General features: G+C 41.7%; 1 protein-coding gene across 2 annotated transcripts in view; it reads left to right on the forward strand.

The window, feature by feature from the left end:
- SDC2 (syndecan 2) overlaps positions 1–20,078 on the forward strand; it is a 115,770-nt gene that overhangs the window by 83,826 nt on the left and 11,866 nt on the right. The window contains exons 1-2 of one of the 2 annotated variants that reach the window (XM_063726734.1): positions 5,123–5,273; positions 13,716–13,827. In XM_063726734.1, coding sequence (XP_063582804.1) covers positions 13,743–13,827 — 85 coding nt within the window. In that variant the 5' untranslated portion in view covers positions 5,123–5,273; positions 13,716–13,742. Of the gene's footprint in view, positions 1–5,122; positions 5,274–13,715; positions 13,828–20,078 lie in introns of those variants that run through there. The other variant, XM_054561119.2, reaches the window with a different exon arrangement.

The raw sequence follows: 20,078 nt of genomic DNA on the forward strand, positions 1-20,078 counted from the left end.
TCAAATGAAGACAGAGTTTTCCTCAATCTTTAAGCTATCGTCTTCTGCTACAGAACTCTTACAAGAGTTGCAGAGTTTTAATCAGTATTTAACAGTTACTGAATTTGTTCAACTGGTGTTTGTTTTAAACAAACATGTTGTCTCTTACATGAAAGGCAGGATAACGTATGGCTTTCTTTTATCTGCTACAATTTTTCTGTAATTTTTGAAGATAACATTTTAATTTAGATACTGTTTCATATTAGCAAAGTCTAGAAAAATTGATTATAGTTTCTTAGCATGGGATTGTTTTCTTAAAAGCCGTGAAAGGGAAAAGAATCAATATTAGGGCTTTCCCAATGGCAGCTTTTTACAGAGCCCCCCAGCACGATTGATTACAGCTGCTTTTGTAAAGGATTTAAAAAGAACAATCTGTATTAAAAACATCATTCTTTGGTATGAGCTTGAACAGCTCCAAATGGGTTACCATGGGGGCTGCCCTGCAATGTGACCACTTGAACGGATTCTGGTCATCATCGGTGGGCCAGGGCAGCGAGGCAGGGGAAAGGCTCTTAGGTGAGGCATTGCTGGCATGCATGCCAAAGAGGTTACCGTGGCAGCTGCAATCATTCAGCCGCATTCTTCAGCCTCCAAAGCAGGAGGGGCAAGAAGCGTGTCATTTTTCTACAGGCAGAGTGTAAGGTTAAGCAGCAGGAAGGGAGAGTCAGAGGATGTCTTTGTTCCAGAGCATTTGCCAAAGCCAGGTATGTCCAGTCAAAGGGATAATGCAACCGATAGCTCCCAAGCCTCCATATCCTCAGCTGTTGCTTGTTGCCACTGAGGAGTGGACATGTTTTCATTTGGCATCTTACATGTGAGCATCATGACTGCAGACTCATCTTATACCAGTTAAATCATAAACTCCACTCTGTGGGCAGAGGGTCTGTCTGGAAGTGAGTGTGCCTGGAGCAGTTAAATCTATTAAATATTAGAAACATTGGTCCCATCCTCACAGGGCATGGGACAGGGCCCAAGCAAGAGACCATTAATGTGGACTGGGCTTCCAGAGTTTAACTCAGTAAGACTCTGTGTGCTCTAGAAAATTCAAATGTAACAGGTAGTCCAGGTGCTTTCATTCTAAAAGAGGGAGCAGGGCATTCATTGCCATTGGCTCCTTTACAGAAGGCATTTGCAGGAATGGGGTACCCTATTAATTTGGGAAGAATTGAAAATCCTAGAGAGTATGGGGATTTTTATAAAATAGTGTTGAATTTAGCATCACTTTTCATTTAGCACCCCTGAGTGCCAAATCCCACAGGGGCCTCTGTAGTATGGCTTGCCTCAGAACTAGTAGAATCAGCTTTTTTAATTCCTGGACTAACTTGGAGAAAAAAATTCCTGAGATGATCTATTTTTAATTCCTAACTGTTTTGCTTTTCTTCATCTTCCACATTTTTAGAAAATGAAATGTTATATCTCTTATGAAATGGTACTTAGACATGTGTGTTCCAACTGAGACTTAATTGTCACTAGTGAATTACTATAAATCAGCCTCATTCGGGGGCAAAAAATAATAATATGTGTTCTTGTTTTAAACGTATTCTCAAAAGTGCTTCTTAAGTGTTATTTCTTAATTAAGCATGTAATTTTATCATTTTACAAATTCGCTTTTACCTTTCATCCTGTGCGACCCTGATATCATAAGGATAAGAGTACTACTATATGACGGCTGGGCTTGGTGGCTCAGGCCTGTAATCCCAGCACTTTGAGAGGCTGAGGCGGGCAGATCACTTGAGGCTCAGGAGTTCGAGACCAGCCTGGCCAACATGGTGAAACCCTGTCTGTACTAAAAATACAAAAATTAGCTGGGCATAGAGTTGCACACGCCTGTAATCCCAGCTACTCGAGAGGCTGAGACAGGAGAATCTCTTGAACCTGGGAGGCAGAGGTTGCAGTGAGCTGAGATTGCACCACTGCACTCCAGCCTGGGCGACAGAGTGAGACTTCATCTCTTAAAAAAAAAAAAAAAAAAAAAAAAGTAAAAGAGTACTATATGATTCTGTCAGCAGGGTGCTGGAATGTCTTCATATATAGATTTTGATGGAGGTAGATTAGAAAGACAGAAGGCAGCATGGGAGTGGGTTAGGTTACCTTTTGAATTTTTGAGGGTTTTGGCCACGTGTCAGTTTGTACAGCTGATAAAGTATTTGTCATTGGTGAAAAAAAATATTACTGTCCACAGGTTTCCTTTCCCTCTCATTGGGCAAGAACCTGAATGTCTTCTGCAGATAAAGTACTCATATACAGCACTTCAGCACAGGAGTCCTTTCTAAAATGCATTTGCTTTGAGATGGCACAGGTCATGTGGTCATCAGTATACTCTGCGTGAAGCGTGTCAGTCTGACCGGGAGCTAATGCTTCTGCCCCAACTGCCATGGTGCAGCTCGGGGAAGGCTTCATTTGCTGGGGAATTTCATGCATATTCTGTGATGGATTTCATAATAGACTCTAATACCTTTAAATATTTTCCTGGTTCTTCTGTCAAGGAAACCATTTCTTTAAAAGTTGCTTGGTTGGCCGTTATCATTTATTTTACTTGGTTAAAAATTTTGGCCAGGAACAGTTCCTTTATATACAAAAATAAATACCGAACCTGGGGCTATGAGTCTTGGGCAGAATCAGGCTGTTTTCCCAGTAGATAACAGGAATATGAATAATCTCTTTGGCACACAGTGCAGCCACCCTGGTGACTTGGTGCTAGGTATTAAAAACCCTACCGTTCAGAACAGTTTCTTTTAACTTCAGCTTTGAAGTCTGTGGTCTCATCACCTTTAGATTTATTCCTTCTTTTTTAGCTTCCTTGCTTTTGTTTAGATTTTTAAATTTTTAAGAGAGTCTTTGAAAGTGCTGACACATTTTCAGGCTCCCAGTATAAGGAACCAGCTGCAAGTGTCATTTTCTTCATTTAAAAAGTCCTCCTAGATCAGGTCACTTACAGGCTTTCCTGTAATCAGCAGGAGAGGCTCCCATTACAAACAGGCGAGGTAGGTGTAATAGATATAGATTGGACGCTGAAAACCAGGAGCAGTATGGAACATCTGCCCAGCTCACTGGCATGTCAGCCCTGCAGGTGTGTCGGAGGCACAGGGCTCAAGTGCAGGCATCTGCCTCCTCTGGTTGAAGCTAAGCTAGAAGGGAGCTTGCGTGCTGGGAAACGGAGCAAGCTCTCCTTGACTTGGAGTGGCTTCCTCCATTTGAAATAACCCATGAGCAAGGAGGCGCTAACAAGACAGGTTATTATACCCAGAAATTTTTAAAACCTGAAATCTTAACAACTGAATATCCATTTTATTAGACCGTTTGCCTTTGTGACCACAGGTGAAATGGATCAGGAGTGGCCCAAGCACTGTTCTGTGAGTTGGCATTTTTCTGAAGTGTGACTTTTTTTTTTTTTTTTCAGTACTTACATACTTCCATAATATTTGCTTCTTTTCTTAAAAAAATCTTTTGTAGAGATGAGACCTTACTATGTTGCCCTGGCCGATCTTGAACTCATGACCTCAAGCAGTCCTCCAGCCTTGGCCTCCCAGAGTGCTGGGATTACAAGCATGAGTCACTGCACCCAGCTCATGATACTCGCTTTTGATTTATATATAATATATATATGATATATTATATATATAAGAGTGTGTGTGTGTGTGTGTGTGTGTGTGTGTCTGTCTTGTGTTTGGATGTATTTGCTGTTAATTAATTTTCAAAAGTTTATTTGCACAGTTGATGTCTGAAAGCTGGTTCCAAGTCATTTGTGTCTATGACTTATCGGTCTTGTGCTTTCTGTGCTTTCAGCAACATTATAGTGCCAAAAATGTAGCTGTAATATCAATTAGGAAAAAAATTACACATAAATCCACCACCCTAACCAGTTATCTTTCTTCTTCATTTTCCATTCCCTTTTCAGTGCTTGGCCAAATATATATATGTATTTGAAAAAAAATATATATATATATATATGAAATTGCAATATAGTTGTAATACTACAAAAAATTAATGTATGCTTTTTAAATTTAATATGTTGTTACAAACACTTTTACTTATTACTATGTGGTATATGATTTTTAATGGCTATGTTGAGAAAACTAACATATCATGCATAATTATTTACCAGACATAGTACCCCCCTGTAGTGGACATTGAGATTGTCTCCCTGATTTGTCTTTAATGCAGTAGTAAACACCCTAACTTTTATTTCATTAGGATAATTCCTGGGAGAAGAAACATCTGGTCAAATAGTATAAAAGATTTCATAGCTTCTTAAAACACATTGCCAATGTGATTTCCAAAGGATCTGTGCCAATTTCTGTTAGTTGGCATCTTTTAAATAGTCAAGGCTTCTTTTTACAGGCCAGCAGCAGAGTGTTCCATATTCCTATTGACATTCAGACTCAGTTCTAGCCCAGACCCCTGAAACACTTGGAAATTCTATCCATTGACTGTGGCGAGTCTCAGAACTCAGATTCTTTCTCCAGCCTGAGCTGAAGCCTGGAAAGGTGTGGTCTGCCCTTTGGCCCCAAGGTCTTTCCCATTTTTCTGTCCTGTAAGCTTTCTGTGGCATTCTGTCAGCCCTTGTATAGGGAGGAGAATATATGTGGTTATGCCTTGGGGCCTAGAATTGTAGCAGTTGAAAAACCCTTAAAGTGAATTATTAAATCTAAACCAGAGCCTGTTGGCTTCCTGTGCTTGACTTGGACTCTGTTCCATTATGGTAGTTTTTACAAAACACTTCTGAATACGAAATAAATTCCAAATATCTTTTTCCCCCCTTCTCCTGCCAAACTCCACCAGGAAACAGAATCTCATTACTTCAGTTAGAATTTATTAATGCTGACCCTCTCCAGCACTTGGAGCTTTTCAGGTTAGGCTCACACAGCTTCTATTTTTACTCTAGCCTAAACTGTGGTCATATGGATAGCAAAATAAATACTAGAATATTCTAGTTTGGGAGGGGGAGAGGCAGCGATGCCTATGATAACATGGCTGCAAACCTCTCGCTTCCCTCTGTTTGATATTCCAAAAAAGGAAGAAAGCTCAATGCGGAGCACATCTGTAAGTCATGAACATTTTCCTTTTGTGTGTCATGCATATTCAACATAATCCCACTCAAAGTCCCAGGCGTTGCTTTAGTATACATTGCCTCATACATCCCTACTGTTGTTGCCAGAAAATTTAATTCAAGACAAAGGTTGCTTCCCTTCTCTCTCTGGATCAGGAATCTGAACCCATTACCACAAACAGAAGTAAGAATTGTCAGTGTGTTCTGCTTTGCTTTTGTTTTGTTTTTTCCCCCCAGTTGCCTTTTATCCTTGTGGCTGAGGAGGAAGATTTCTTGTTCGTTTATTTGTTTTTAGTGTAAGCAATACACCAGTCTCATGAAGTATATTTTTAAAAAACGTATTGATGGAATTTTGTAATGCAAGTGTTTTGAAATTCAAAAGCAACAAAAGGGCATAATGTGACCATTCTCTCCAGGTGGGATATTTGGCTTTTAATTAGTTGTCTCTGTAATTATTTTGATTAAAATGTATGAAATGTGTCAAGAGTTTGGGTGCGAAGGTTTTGTTTCTTTTTAGCTGGTTTTATTCAATTAAGGGTTCATCATGAGATGATGGCTTGGAACACCTGAGGGTTCGGATGACATGAGTTTGTAGAATGATATTCCGGTGATACGATGACTGGGAGGTGAGCATAGACTCAGCGAGTGTGTGTACCCAGGGCTGCTCATTGTTACCAAGCTTTAGGTTGAAGAGAAATGAGAAGGATGGGGGCGGGTGCATCCTGTTTTATGTGTTGTGATGCTTGGGGACAGGGGAAGGGGACATCATTCAGTTAAATAAGCATTTGAGATCTTTCTGGATCATCATATCTGAGATGCTATTTTAAATTTACCCAACAAACCACTTACTGCGCCAGGTACTGTTCTGTAGAATGAATAAACAAACACTGTAGGAAGAAAAATCGTTTTACACCACCAGATGCCCCAAAGTACATACAGCAAGGCCCCTTTCTGAAAATGACATTGATTATATTGAATCATGACTACAAGTTTAGATGTGCCAAGTAATCCTCTGGCAAGAGTTTTTTTTGGTTTTTTTTGTTTTTTTTTTGTTTGGTGGGGGTGCAGTTAATGTACTGATTATTGCGCTGAGCATTTTATGAAACAGATTTTACTTGGAGCTTTGTTGGCTTAGGAAATCTAACTGCTTTGAAGCAAGTTTAGTTCTTTTTTCAAACAAAAGAGAATTTCTACAGTTGAGTACCCTAACTTGGTGTTACTTTTTAACACACTCCTTAGCCATTTAAATGTTTTCCAAAGACCAGAGCCGTGCCTGGCTCATTGGAGGCCTTCTTCATGAGCCCAAGATTTCTTCCAAGGTCACATTTACCTTTTCTGGCAGTCCCCCTCACAGAATAAGGCCGAATTCCAGCTTTTTACAAAAGAGACCATGTAAGAGAACATTGATCTGTTTTTCTCAGTTGTGGGGTAACCAGGTAGTTTCTTTAAAGGGCTTGATTATTTCCTTTCACCAAATGGCATAAAGCTTGGATTCAGCCCCTTAGAAAAAAGGGCTTCTTCTACTTTCTGTTGAGCCTTTACCATACGTTGGTTCCTAGAACACAACGGCGGTCAAGGGAGAGGACGCAGAAAGCATCAGGCTCAGGCCTGGGTCTTGGGCATCTTCAAGGAACTCACTTTCTCAGTGGTATAAGAAGAGCCCTACTCTATAAGAGGCATCCAACAGGAACAGCCAACATCAGTGGTACGTTCCAAGTGAGTGGTTCAGACTTCAAGGACTGTAAATAATAACAGTAGGAATTCTGTCACCTCCCAGACCTTGGGTCGTTTCAGAAGCTTCATGGAACTAGAGGAATTTCTCCAAAGTTGCCTATTACTTGACATCTTTATGACCAGCCCAGTCATCCTTGTGCCTCCCACTTTCCACCCAAATGCGATTCTACCTTCATGTAACCTGATTATTTTTTTGGCTTTGGGTTTGTTTTCCTAATATGCATGAGTAAATCATTTAAATTCATTCCCACTCTGTGGAAGGGATGTTGAAGTGTTTCTTAAAAAGACTTTAGCTTTCTATATAGTGAATTAAGAACTATTTAAGATGTTTGAAGCAGTTTGGAACTAAAGACCCTTCTTTTTTTCTTTTTTGTTTTCGAGATGGAGTCTGGCTCTGTCACCTAGGCTGGAGTGCTGTGGCGTGATCTTGGCTTACTGCAACCTCTGTCTCCTGGGTTCAAGCGATTCTCCTGCCTCTGCCTCCCAAGTAGCTGGGGTAACAGACACCTGCTACCACGCCTGGCTAATTTTTTGCATATTTAGTAGAGACGGGGTTTCACCGTCTTGGCCAGGCTGGTCTCAAACTCCTGACCTCAGGTGATCTGCCTGCCTTGGCCTCCCAAAGTGCTGAGGTTATAGGCCACTGTGTCCAGCCTAAAGACCTTTCTTAAGAATTTCTTAGGTAGGGGGGGTTAAGAATTCTCTTTCATGTGTGACCTCACTTTTGATTTTGGCTTTTTTCCATGGATGGTTTGTATGTATATACAGGATAATAAGGTAAGCCTAGGAAATTGCTACATACTAGATAGTTCTCTGTAAACAAACCCTTAAAGTAAGTGCTAGTAAAGACAACAAACAGTATGTGCTTATAAGTCAGCCATATCTAACATATTCAAGGACAAGAGGATCTTTTTCCCACAGTAAACAAAGGGTTCTTTCCTTCTGTTACATTTTTAGTTTGCGTAGGTCACCTGCTTGTTAGAAATGGCGTTAGTAAAAATTAATGAATGACAATTGGTGTACATGGCTCCAGGCATCTTCCATGTAGGAAATTTGAGGGGTATTAGGCAGAGAAGTAACTGTTAAGCCAGAACTCAAAACTCTCAGTGCAATTTTTTCCCCATCTATGATGCCAAGAATACTAGTTCTGAAAGATGTTAAATCGATATTCTGGGGGGAGAATTTCCATGATCAAAGTTTGAAAATGCTGAATTAAGCCAAGTTCAACACAGCTCTTTATTGTAGTTCTTCCCCAGTCCTTTATTATTATTACGTGTGAATCACAGGAAAAGGGAAGGACAAGGTAGGCAGCATGTTGAACATGCTCAGTGACACACATTTTGAGGTCCCAAGTCCCTACTTCTGGGGCTGTATGACTTCAGGCAACAATCTCCTGGGTAGGCCCTGGAGATTGTTGAGATGATTAGATGAGCCAATGTGTAATAAAATGCTAAGCACAAAATGCCTGGCACATAATAAACACCTAACAGCCACAGCTAATCCTTTTGAACCCAAGGCTGAATGGTCTGATGTCACTCATATTGTGGGGCATTGCAGTGCAGCAGAAAGAGCCCACACTTAGGTGTCAAGAGCTTCGGGCTCCAGTTTGGCCACCAGCTGGACCAGAGGACTTTTGAGCTACTTTGCCACTCTGGTGTTCTGTTTCTTCATTTTTGAAATAAATCAGTGATCTTGGTGACTATAGTGTCCAGTCAAGCTCTAAAATTGTATGTTCCTTTGGGCTAGACCTAAGCCAGAATTGACAAGTTTAGCTTAAGGACAGGTATATCATCTCTGAGTGACTGTGTGGGTGAAATAAATTTTTAGCTAATTATTATTTCCTTTATAATGTGTGTTGCTAGTAATAAAATAGTTTACTGAGTCACCTATGGAAAGATAAGCTACAGTTATAGCCTTTTTGGCACTTTGTAATCATCATAAAAGTTAATATACATTTGAGTCGTAATTGGGGTTGGACTGCCTTTACCGTAAAACAGGAGGCATCGTCTAGATGTTTGTTGTCTGTGATGTGATACGAAACGTATTATTAGACCACATGGATATTTTGTTTTTATGTTCAAAGGCAATTTTCTGAAAGTTGGGTCTGGGAGTCTGAGTTATCCATAATTAAGTTTTCTACCTTCTGCTTTCGTTGTTAACCCGAGTTAAAACCGTAAAGTAAATTTGACATTTACTAATTTGAGCTTTAATTATTTTGACCACTGTGTTGGTTGCACTGGTTGAAAGCATGTGGAGGACCTCTGCTTAGTAGGTAAGGCGTTGTGTTTTTTAAGCAAGGATTTGAATTTCTAAATAACAGATTTCCACACTGGCAGTTTGAAACATGGTATTTGTTCAGTGTAGGTTTTACCTACATGAGAAAAATCAAATAGATTTGTTCAGTTGCTATCCTACAAATTGTCTTTGCTGAGAAAATGGACAGGTTTGTGATGTTTCTGACTAAATCAAGGCTCTAGTACACTTGATCTTTTGTGTATTGAATTAACATTTGTTCTTGTCATTTTTATTACAACTACCGTATAAGTTTGGGCTGAATCACTTTATCAAACTCTAAATTTTTATCATCAAATGTGGAAGGCCTAGATCACCATCGCTGTCCTCAATTTTCCATCCTAAAGGTGTTTATTTCCTCTTAGGGGTATAATATGAAGGAAATTGGTGTCACCAGATCTCTTCTTGGTATTTTTGTATTGGTGCCTGGGGTTTGGGCAGAAGAAGCAGCAGCAGCTGACACTAGAACTGCAGCTGAGGCCACTTGGTAAAGAACTTTCTTCCAGGCTAAGGACTTTTGTTTTTTGTTTGTTTGTTTGTTTTTTGAGACAGAGTCTCCTTGCTCTGTCTCCCAGGCTGGAGTACAGTGGCGCAGTCTCGGCTCACTGCAGCCTCTGCCTCCCGGGTTCAAGTGATTCTCCTGCCTCAGCCTTGTGAGTAGCTGGGATTAACAGGCACCTGCCACCACACCCGCCTAATTTTTGTAATTTTTGGTAGAGAATGAGTTTCACCATGTTGGCCAGGCTGGTCTCAAACTCCTGACCTCAGGTGATCCACCCACCTTGGCCTCCCAAAGTGCTGGGATTACAGGCGTGAGCCACTGTGCTAGGCCCAGCTAAGGAGTTTTTATGTCATCCTCTATGTGGCAGGGAGCCAATAAAGGCAGGAGAGTGATACGATGATGTTTGAGTTCAGGAACAGTCCCTCTGCATCGAATGGCTTCAAAGACACAGACGTGGGCAGTGACAAGGTCAGGAGGCCTTAGTCCAGGTCCAGGCCCAACATGATGAGTTAGCCAGAGCCGGGGGGCCAGAGGCAAAGGGGTGGAGATAGGAGACAAGTATGTATCTTGCCTTCCTTCTAGGCATTGTGGGTTTACACAACTGAATCAGATGTGCATTCTCCTCTGGGAATTTCATCTATGGAGGCAGTGTAGTGCTTCAGTTTCCCTGGCTGAATGTGGCATTACGCAGAACCCTCTATCTGTCTGCCGCACATTTTCTTCTTGGTCGTACCTTGTTGCTTTCCACAGTCTTCCTTTGCTCTCCTGTATTCACGTCTTGCATCAGCCAAAAGGGAAAGGTCTGAAAGACCAGCTTTGTTTTTCTCCCAGCTTGTACTCTGGACCCTGTTAGCCAACAGTATTGGCACCGCCTCACAGCGATGGTCAGTCCCAAATTAAACAGCCTCGTTATGACATTCTACAGCCAGGCTGCAGCTCTGGACTTGTGTGCTTCTGCACATTTCCTTCCAGTTGCTTTCGTCCAGCGTCACGGTCCCATTGAGTAAGGGAGTGTGTGCAGAGTATGTCCCAAGGTTTTCTCCTCAGTCAAGCAGACCACATTTCACCAGGTGTAAAATTGGTAGTTTCGAATTCAGCCCTTTTCATGGCCTTGAGGAGATGCTCGTCTACTTGTCCCAAGGGAATATTGGTACATAAATCATTTCTCGTCCTAGGCATGTTCATTCCAGAAACCCTTTCAGAACAGAGTGTGGAGTCTTCATAAAAGGAATTTGTCATGAGCGCAGGGTTTTTTTTTATTTTTTATTTTTTAAAGGGGAAGGCAATAGAGGTATTCATTATCTGCTACAGAGTGAAAAGGGCCCTGCTTTATGTTAAATTGGACTTTATGGAAAGATATTGGTAATTTCTCCTATGTTCTTGGTGCTCCTGAAACCAGAGTGGGAGAGAACTTTGAGGTCAAAATTATTTTCACCACCCTGGATCACAGAGAAACACACTTTTGGCTGCCTTTAAACACATTAAACATCTGGTCAGCCCAGAGACCACCCTGGAGCCCTGTAGACCCCACGTAACTGAGTGGCTGAGGGTAAGCCAGCTTCTCTAGACACACCCTGACTTCCACCCCAAGTCTTGTTGAAATACAGGCCTGATGGCTGTCCCAGGAAGTCAGTTGGCTTGTCAGGCTGCCAGTGTGGTTGAACGGTGAGGTGGCTAGAATTCTCTGGGAGGCATTTTTGGCTCATCTGCCTGGTGGCATGACAGATGTGTTAGTCCAGACAACTGGGTCATCTAATGAATTGAAATTCAATTTACACATAGGGATTAAGTATCTCAATGTTACCCTTGCCACATCAAACTTCATTGACAGAGCCAAGAGGAAAATGAAAGTCATTCAATGTTAAGAAAAGGGAAACAAGTTTCTAACATTGAAAGGGAATATTTTGCTTACTTTTAAGACTCTAGGTTACTTAAATAGATGCAATGCAAGCTATAGGAGGTTTGGGGCAGATGGTCTCCTAGGCTTAAAATGGAGAGATTTTAAACTACGAGGATCCTGGAGGTCTTGTGACATGTAACTCTGAAACCTCAGTCCAAGGCCAATTTGGTTTAAGTAATCTCAGTCAAATATTTATTTTGCGTCCATGCATTTTGAGAGGGACAGAGAACACAGGTCATTCAAAACCTGCCTTCAATGAGTTGTACTCTGCTGAGGGGCAAGAAAAATACACACGAAACAATGAAAAGTAACAGTGAAGGTTTATGTCTTAAACTGTTCATATGCTACAAAATCCTAAAATAGTACTTTATAATTAGGAGGTGTATAAGGAGTGGAGAAGTCACAGCCTGTTTCATAGTAGACAGGATTTGAGAGAAGAAACCAGGAGGTCCTCCAGGGGAAGTAAATGGGACAAAGTTTAAGACAAGCAGGACTGAGAATGGCTTTTTCATGGGAGCACAAACAGTGGTTCAACCCAAGCGGTGTTTACTGAGCATCTACTATATGCCAGGCACTGTGATTGGGGGAGGGAAGCCTTGCCTTTAAAGGAGCTGAGAGCCTAAGAGGAGGCAGTTGATGATAGAGCTATAGAACACAGGGCTCCTGACACAGTTCACAAGCTTTGGGAATTACAGTCTGGAATGGTGATAGCCTTGGAAACCAGTGTAACAGGGTGGCGTCAGATTGCAGAGTTAAGCTCTGACCATTCTAGTAGAAAAGTTGCAGCACACTCTTGGCTCAGGGTGGTCCAGGCCACTGGAACACCAGTCCCTAAGGTTTCAGTTCTCAGAATCCACCAGTGTGATAGCTCAAACAAAATAGATTCCCATACTTTGCTTTCAGTTGGCACTGAGGCCTGGTGGAGAATGTGGGCTCAGGTTTAAAGTGCTTTAGCCTTGCTAGCCAGCCGCTGAAACCTGAGAAAATAAAATGGTACTGTTACGGAGGGTTGGACCTGTCCTCTTAGGAAGGTTCCAATCACAGCGACTGCTGGAAGAGAAAGTTTTATTTTAAGATTAAATCTAATGAAAGCCAATGTAGTAAGGGAAACATTATTTTATAATTTCTGTTAAGAGCAAACATTCTATATGATTTTTAAAAATAGAGCAATAATGAGTGTTGCCTGTTTCCAAACAAGCGTTGTTTAAAAGCTGCCTGTCTGCTTTATTATTTTTTTCCTGGGCTTTTGTGAGATAATGGTAGTAAAATATCAATTTACTAAAACCATTTTTTAAAGTCTTATACCTCTACTCTGTCTCCAGTTCATGCAGGTTCTTCTTTTGGCAGGATTAGGTTGAATTTTAATACTAAACTCTTACTGAAGAGTTAAGAAGCTGTGGAACTGGTATACTTAGTGACTGATCCCTCTCCATATTAAGCGTGTGATTTGCTATTACCAGTTGTCAGTAATAGAAAAAGAATGTGCTCGTGTGGGTTTATCTGTATTTGTCATTAAGGCTTTGCTAAGCCAATGAGCCCTAGAAGCAGGCGTGCAGTGGGCTTTCTCCCTGTCAGGTGAGCCTCAAGGGCGCTGCTCCTCTCTGGACACTGTGCCTGGCCTCAGCACAGGTCTGGGCTGGGGTAGAAAGGCCTGCATGGCCCGAGGACCCGGGTGACTGGGGATCTCTCATCTGTAGCGGTAAAGTTCTGAGCATTGCCAGGCCTGCAAGCACTGGTAGGATTTGATGGATCCATGGGTGATTATTTAGCCTAAGCTAAGCCGTAATACCTTTGCATTCATCCCCAAGAAAGTCCTAAGTGTTTTGTTCCCTTTCTAGTAAGGGAGTGACAAAGAGAATGCCCAAGATGGCTTATAACTAGCATTGGGATGGCTGAAAGTCAGGTAAGTTTAGTGGAATGCAACAAAATAAGCCCAAGATAGGAGTTTAGATCTCCAAACTGTTTTCATTCTACTGGGTTAAGCTGTGTAGGCTTCCCTTGCAGGTATTAGTCTGTGCTCACCTATCAAATTGCTGTAAATTGTCAGGGTGCCTGAGGAAGACTGTGGCCAGAGATGTGGATTCAGACTACTGTGGGAGTGGGGGGGTAGTCACTGCAGTATGTACCTGAACAATCAGATATACAAGTATGTTTCTTAATCTCTCAACATCCTGACTCCCTTGTCTTTCCTTTCTCAGAGAGCAGAGCTGACATCTGATAAAGACATGTACCTTGACAACAGTTCCGTTGAAGAAGCTTCAGGAGTGTATCCTATTGATGACGATGACTACGCTTCTGCGTCTGGCTCGGGTAAGGTGGCTGCTTCTAAACACTGGACCTCATTCTCCAGGCATGCACGCACACACATTTTACTGCACTTACTTCAAGCAGACAGGCGGGATGCACAGTGGTTAAGGGCACGGTCTTTGGAATCAAAGGGCCTGGGTGCTAATTCTAGCTCTCTCTGCCACTTACACTGTGAGATCTTGAGAATTTATTTGCTGAGCCTCAGTTCCCTCCTTTATAAAATGGAAAGTAACAATAGTCCTTACCATAAAGTTGTTGTGAGGATTAAAAGGGAGTTGACACATCTAAAGCTCTTAGATTTGGGGGCTTGGCACATAGTGCTCTGTCAACATTAGCTTTTAATCTTATTAAGACTTTCAGAGTGATGTCATGGAAACCACCCTTCAAGAAATCCCTCAAACACTGGTTTCATAAAACCACCTACCTTATGTTAAAAATTGTAGATGAGACCAAGAAGTTAATACGTTTTTATTCCTAGGGTATTGTAGGAGGAAAATGCAGCAGCCAAGTAAAATGATTATGTAGTGACATAATCAGATTCCTTAGTATATTATTAATAGTTATCTATTACCACTCTAAGGCTACATAATAAACCACCCCAAAACTTGGTGGCTTAAAGTAACAGTCATTCATTTAACTCATTATTCTGTAGGTTGGTGATGTAGGCTAGGCTGGTTGGGCTCCCTCACATGTCAGTGGTCAGCTGCCGGTTGAGTGTACAGCTTTAGGTTGGGTTTGCAGCTTTTGGGTACTCATATCTCTGGGGCAGCTGAGCAGACTTGGGTCCTGTTCGTGTGGTCTCTCATTCTCCAGTAGGCAAGCCATTTTTTCACAGTAACAGCAAGTAGAAGTGTGCAAAGCCTCTTGCAGCCAGGCCTTAGAACTGGGCACAGCATCACTTTTACTACATTTACTGGTTGAAGCAAGTCAGAAGGCCAGAACAGACTCCACCTCTTAGTGAAAGGATTCATAAAGTCACATTTACAGAGGATATATATACACGGAGGATTAAGGGATTCTGGTCACATTTGCAATCTACCATAATTGATGAATATTTCCCCTGTTCTCAGAATGGCCCCTGTATGAGTTCATTCTCACCCTGCTAACAACACAGGGACTGGTTAATTTATAAAAGAAAAGCGGTTTAGTTGACTCACAGTTCAGCATGCCTGGGGAGGTCCAGGAAACTTACAGTCATGGCAGAAGGGGAAACAAACATGTACTTCTTCACATGGTGGCAGCAGAGAGAAGTATGAGCCAAGAGGGGATAAGCCCATTATGAAACCATCAGATCTTGTGAGAACTCACTGTCATGAGAACAGCATGAGGGTAACTACTCCCATGAGTCAGTGATCTCCCACCAGCTCCCTCCCATGACATGTGGGGATTATGGGAACTACAATTTAAGGTGAGATTTGGGTGGGGACACAGCCAAACCATATCAACCCAAAGGAAGCTCAAAAAAAGGAAGAGCTTTCCACATACTTAATTAATAGTCAAGTGAGAAATTTGTGGTCAGCAGCATGGTAGGCAAGACTTATCCAGACCTTTTTTGCTTTAGGGTTTTTATAACAGATTCAACAGATTGTTAGATATCTATGTTCGGTATAACTTTTGTGATCAGATTGAGCTGGGCTTCAGAATGACCCAGAACAAATTAAAATCAGTTGTGTCTTTGGTAGAAATCTAGCCATGTAAGAGTGAATGTTTTAAGTTGAAAAGCAGAAAGTCTGAGAAAGACAAGAGGTGGTTGCTGACCTAGTAACAATGAGCTTACAATGCAGTCCTAATGTAAAAATAACTCTAGTTATTCTTGGGAGAGTGATATATATCACAGACTGGGTGTGAAAAGAGTTGTTCTTATTGCCCACAATTCTGTAAGTATCTTTCACTCATGGCACCTCTTTTTTTTTTTTTAGCACCTTAAGAGTGCTTTGTAACTGTCATCTTCAATATGTCCCAGGAAATAATAACTATGGACCTTTTTTGTTCCTACTTCACAGATCTTAGAATCCAAGAGTTGTTAGTGGGGTGTACAGGTTGGCGAAGTCATTTTGCTGATTTGCTAAGGTTGACTTTTAAGTTTAATTTAAAGAAAACAGTATGCTTAAAGTAAGTTTTCTTTAAATTAAACTTAAGGACAGTCTTAGCAAATCAACACAATGACTTTGCCAACCTCTACAGACCCCCTGCCCCCATCCAGGTAAAAGAGAGTTAGGGAGGGTCATTTGAAGTCCTGAACCCACTGATCAGATAGATCAAGCTGAGGGTTAAACATGGGCCCACACTGCTTGTGCCATGGCCCTAGCCTTAGGCAGATCACTGCTGTGAAGAAGTGAAAGAGCTTCGTTCCTGACTTTGGAAACCACCTTACACTGAGCTGGGAGTGTTGTTTTCCAGCATGAAGCAGCAGTACTTGTAACTAAAATTTGTGAAGCTTTTAACTGTGTCAGGAACTGCTCTAACCCCTATAACATGTCTGAAACGATAGATTATATTAGTATTTCGATTATTCCCACGAGAAAACCTGAGGCACAGAGAGATTCACTTGCCTCAGGTCACGCTGTTAGAAGGTAATAGAACCGAGAAAGTGAGGGAGTTGGGCGTGAGAGAGTGTTTTCTTTCATTCCTTTGCTGTTCTTCCTCCTTGTGTCATAAACCCCTTCTAGAATTACCCGGTTCCAGCTTAAAAACACCCCAGGGTTTGGCCAGTGTACCAATTGTCCCTTCTTCCATCCAGCTATCCAGTAGAAAAGCAAATGGATTGGAAGTAATGGCTGAAGGCCCAGAGGGGACTTCCTGGGCAAGGAGATAGGACTATGTTCTCTATGTGGGCTCAAGTATGGGCATAAGCAAACATGAAACCCTTCATAGGCATTTGCTGTGTGCCACACACTGTGCCATGCTCTTGGGGCACAGAGATAAGAAAGACTTGGTCTCTGTCTGTAGGGGACCAAGAGTCTAATGAAAGAAATACAAACATGAGAAATAATCATTGTGATACCTGGTGAGGGGTGACATAATGTAGGAAAGGGCTGTATAACAAAAATGTAAGAGTTAAAATATAGACCTTTGGTTAAAGATGGCAGATCGAACACTACTACCTTTCAGTATGCAACTAAATTGACGATAAAAGAATTGGGCGTGAACTCATAAGGACAAACAAAACAGTAAAGGAAACAAAAGCCATGAAGTTTTGAAAGCTGGGAAGAAGATGAGCTAGTGGGGATAGACTTGGCAGGCTTCAGAAAGGCCGAGTTAGTTAGCAGTGGGGAGAGCCAAGAAGCAACCCAGTTAACACAGCAGAATCTCTTGGGACCTAGGAATTGGTGGCATTCAGTGGAGGGTGAGAGTGATGTTAAACTCAGGATGATTGGCTGGAAGTCTGTTTAAGAAATAGATCCCCTGATTCCTTTCCTCTGTCATGCAGTGAAGGGGCTCATGTTCCCTGCCCTCAGAGGGAAACCTGGAGATTTATTATCTGGAGAGGATAAAACAGAACCTGGGGGTATTTCAGGAACAGATGGGGCTGGGGGTACCTTATGTAAAACAGAGAGAATAAGTTCTTAGGTTAAGAATAATTTAATGTGGTGTGATCCCCAGTTGTCTTGTCTTCTCCCAGTCAGTTCCCAGAACACTGGCAGTCTGTCCTTTTACCCTCTGGGTAGGGGACTGGGAGGCTCTCCTCTGGGAAGCTGGACCAATTCAAAGAGAGTGGCATGGGAGCTCTCCAATGAAGCATACAGCTCTGTATTACAAAGAATAAAACTTCAATGAGAAATGAAAAATTTCAGTCAAGGGGATGATGCCCACATTTGACACACCTCTCCTGTGTGCTCAAAGCTTCTAGTCCTCTTTTTGGTGTTTCCCTCTTCAATATAAACAGGCAACCAAGGCTCCCCAGATATTTAGGAAAAACTTGTAACAAGAGAGAAAGAGAAACCCCCAAATTGGGAGAGGACAGCCACTTACAGGAAGAAGAAAATTCACAGAAAAACATAGTAAATTCACAGAGAAAAGCAGATATTCGAACAATGGCACAAAAACAGGATACTATAAAACAGGAATGTTCTGAGACATAAGAGTTCTTAAGAGTGTGCGACTGTCATGTCAAAAATGAAAAGCTCATTTGGAAGGTGAGAAGACACAGAGGATATTCATTCATTGAGAAAGTATTTCGTAATTACTCAGTACATGGGTTTCTAGGGACACTTCAGTAAATAAAATCTAACAGTGTTTTCTCTGGCGATAGGATAATTGTATTTATTTCTTTTGTGTTTCCAAATTAATACATGCAAATGTATTTTAAAAAGTATTATTTTTATAAGTTGTCTTAGTCCATTCAGGTTGCTATAGTAAAATACTTTAGACTGGGTAATTTATAAATTTATTGGTCTCAGTTCTGGAGGCTGGGAAGTCAAAGATCGAGGCACAGCAGATTTGGTGTCTGGTGAGGGCTTTCTGACTTCTTTTTAGATGGTGCCTTCCTGCTGCATCCTCACATGGCAAAGGGGACAAACAGTGTCCCTCAAGCCTCTTTCCAAAAGGCACTAATTCCATTCCATAAGGGCTCTGCCCCCATGACCTGCTCATCTCCTAAAGTCCCTCCTCTTATTACTATTGCATTGGAGATTAGGTTTTAACACATGGGTTTTGGGGAGACACATTCATACCATAAGTAAAAGAAAATGTTATTTTTAAAAAAGAAAATTAGGCTGGGTGTGGTGGGTCACGCCTGTAATGCCAGCAGTTTGGGAGGCTGAGGTGGGTGGATCACTTGAGGTCAGGAGTTTGAGACCAGCCTGACATGGCGAAACCCCATCTCTAATAAAAATACAAAAATCAGCCAGGCGTGGTGGCGCATGCCTGTAATCCCAGCTACTTGGGAGGCTGAGTCAGGAGAATCGCTTGAACTCGGGAGGCGGAGGTTGCAGTGAGCTGTGATCGCACCATTGCCCTCCAGTCTGGGTAACAACAACACCAAAAAAAGAGAATGAGCATGGGAACATAGAGACAGAACCGGTGCCCTGATGGAGAGATGAAGGAAGGCTTCAGAGAGGGGGTGATATTGATGCTGTACTTGATAGTGTGAGCAGGAGTTTCCCAGGTGGAAACAGGCCTTGGAGTAGTCTATTTCAGACAGGGAGAACAGTAGGACCTGAACGAGGAGATACTCAGTGGGGCTCCGAGATTTCTGGTTTGAGCAAAAGAGTTAATGTTTTTAATAAAGATATTAAAAGCAGCAGAGCCATCTGAGACAGATTTCCCATCTGTCTTTTTTTTTTTTTTTTTTTGAGACAGAGCCTCACTCTGTCGCCCAGGCTGGAGTGTAGTGGCGGTATTCCAGCTCACTGCAACCTCCTCCTCCCAGGTTCAAGCGATTATCCTGCTTCAGCCTCCCAAGTAGCTGGGACTACAGGCGCCCGCCACCACACCTGGCTAATTCTTTTTATTTTTAGTAGGGATGGGGTTTCACCATGTTAGCCAAGATGGTCTTGATCTCCTAACCTCATGACCCGCTGGCCTCGGCCTCCCAAAGTGCTAAGATTGCAGGCGCGAGCTACTGTGCCTGGCCCTGTCTTTAACTTTAAAAGTGCCAGCTCAAGGATTTTCTACTTTACAAATCTCTTCCCTCATACAGATTCATCCCACTTCTAGGTTGATGCTCATATTGGTAACTCTTGTGAAACAAGGGGGTCTTTAAAAACCCTAGACTGAAATTTTTCATTTCTCATTGAAGTTTTATTCTTATTCTTTGTAAGAAAATGATTCATTGTAGGAACAAATTAAGCATATTATATGTAAAATGTTGATAGATAATTAGGTCACCTGATAAAACAGCGTTATATTTCTGGACCCATCATTATTAATGACCTATATTTACATAACAGTTTATATAGAATGCTTTAAATATGTATCATGTCTGTTAGACATGTTTCTGTGATATATATGTACCTTCGTGGGTTAGTTGTTATTAGCCCCATTTTACAGATGACGAAACCAAGACTCAAGTATTATTACTTGCCTAAGAGTAAGAGCTAATAAATGCCAGAAACAGTACTAGGTTTGTTTGCTTTCTTAATACCAAACCCTGTATTTATTCCAACATGCCCTGCCATTTCTTCTGTATAATAATGAATATATATGTTTTGAAATTAAAGGAGACAGTTGATAAATTAAGAAATGAACCAGCCAGGAGCCAGGCACAGTGCCTCATACCTATAATCTCAACACTTTGGGAGACCCAGGCAGGA

This window comes from Pongo abelii, chromosome 7 (genome assembly GCF_028885655.2).
Source record: "Pongo abelii isolate AG06213 chromosome 7, NHGRI_mPonAbe1-v2.0_pri, whole genome shotgun sequence".
Lineage (NCBI taxonomy): Eukaryota > Metazoa > Chordata > Mammalia > Primates > Hominidae > Pongo > Pongo abelii.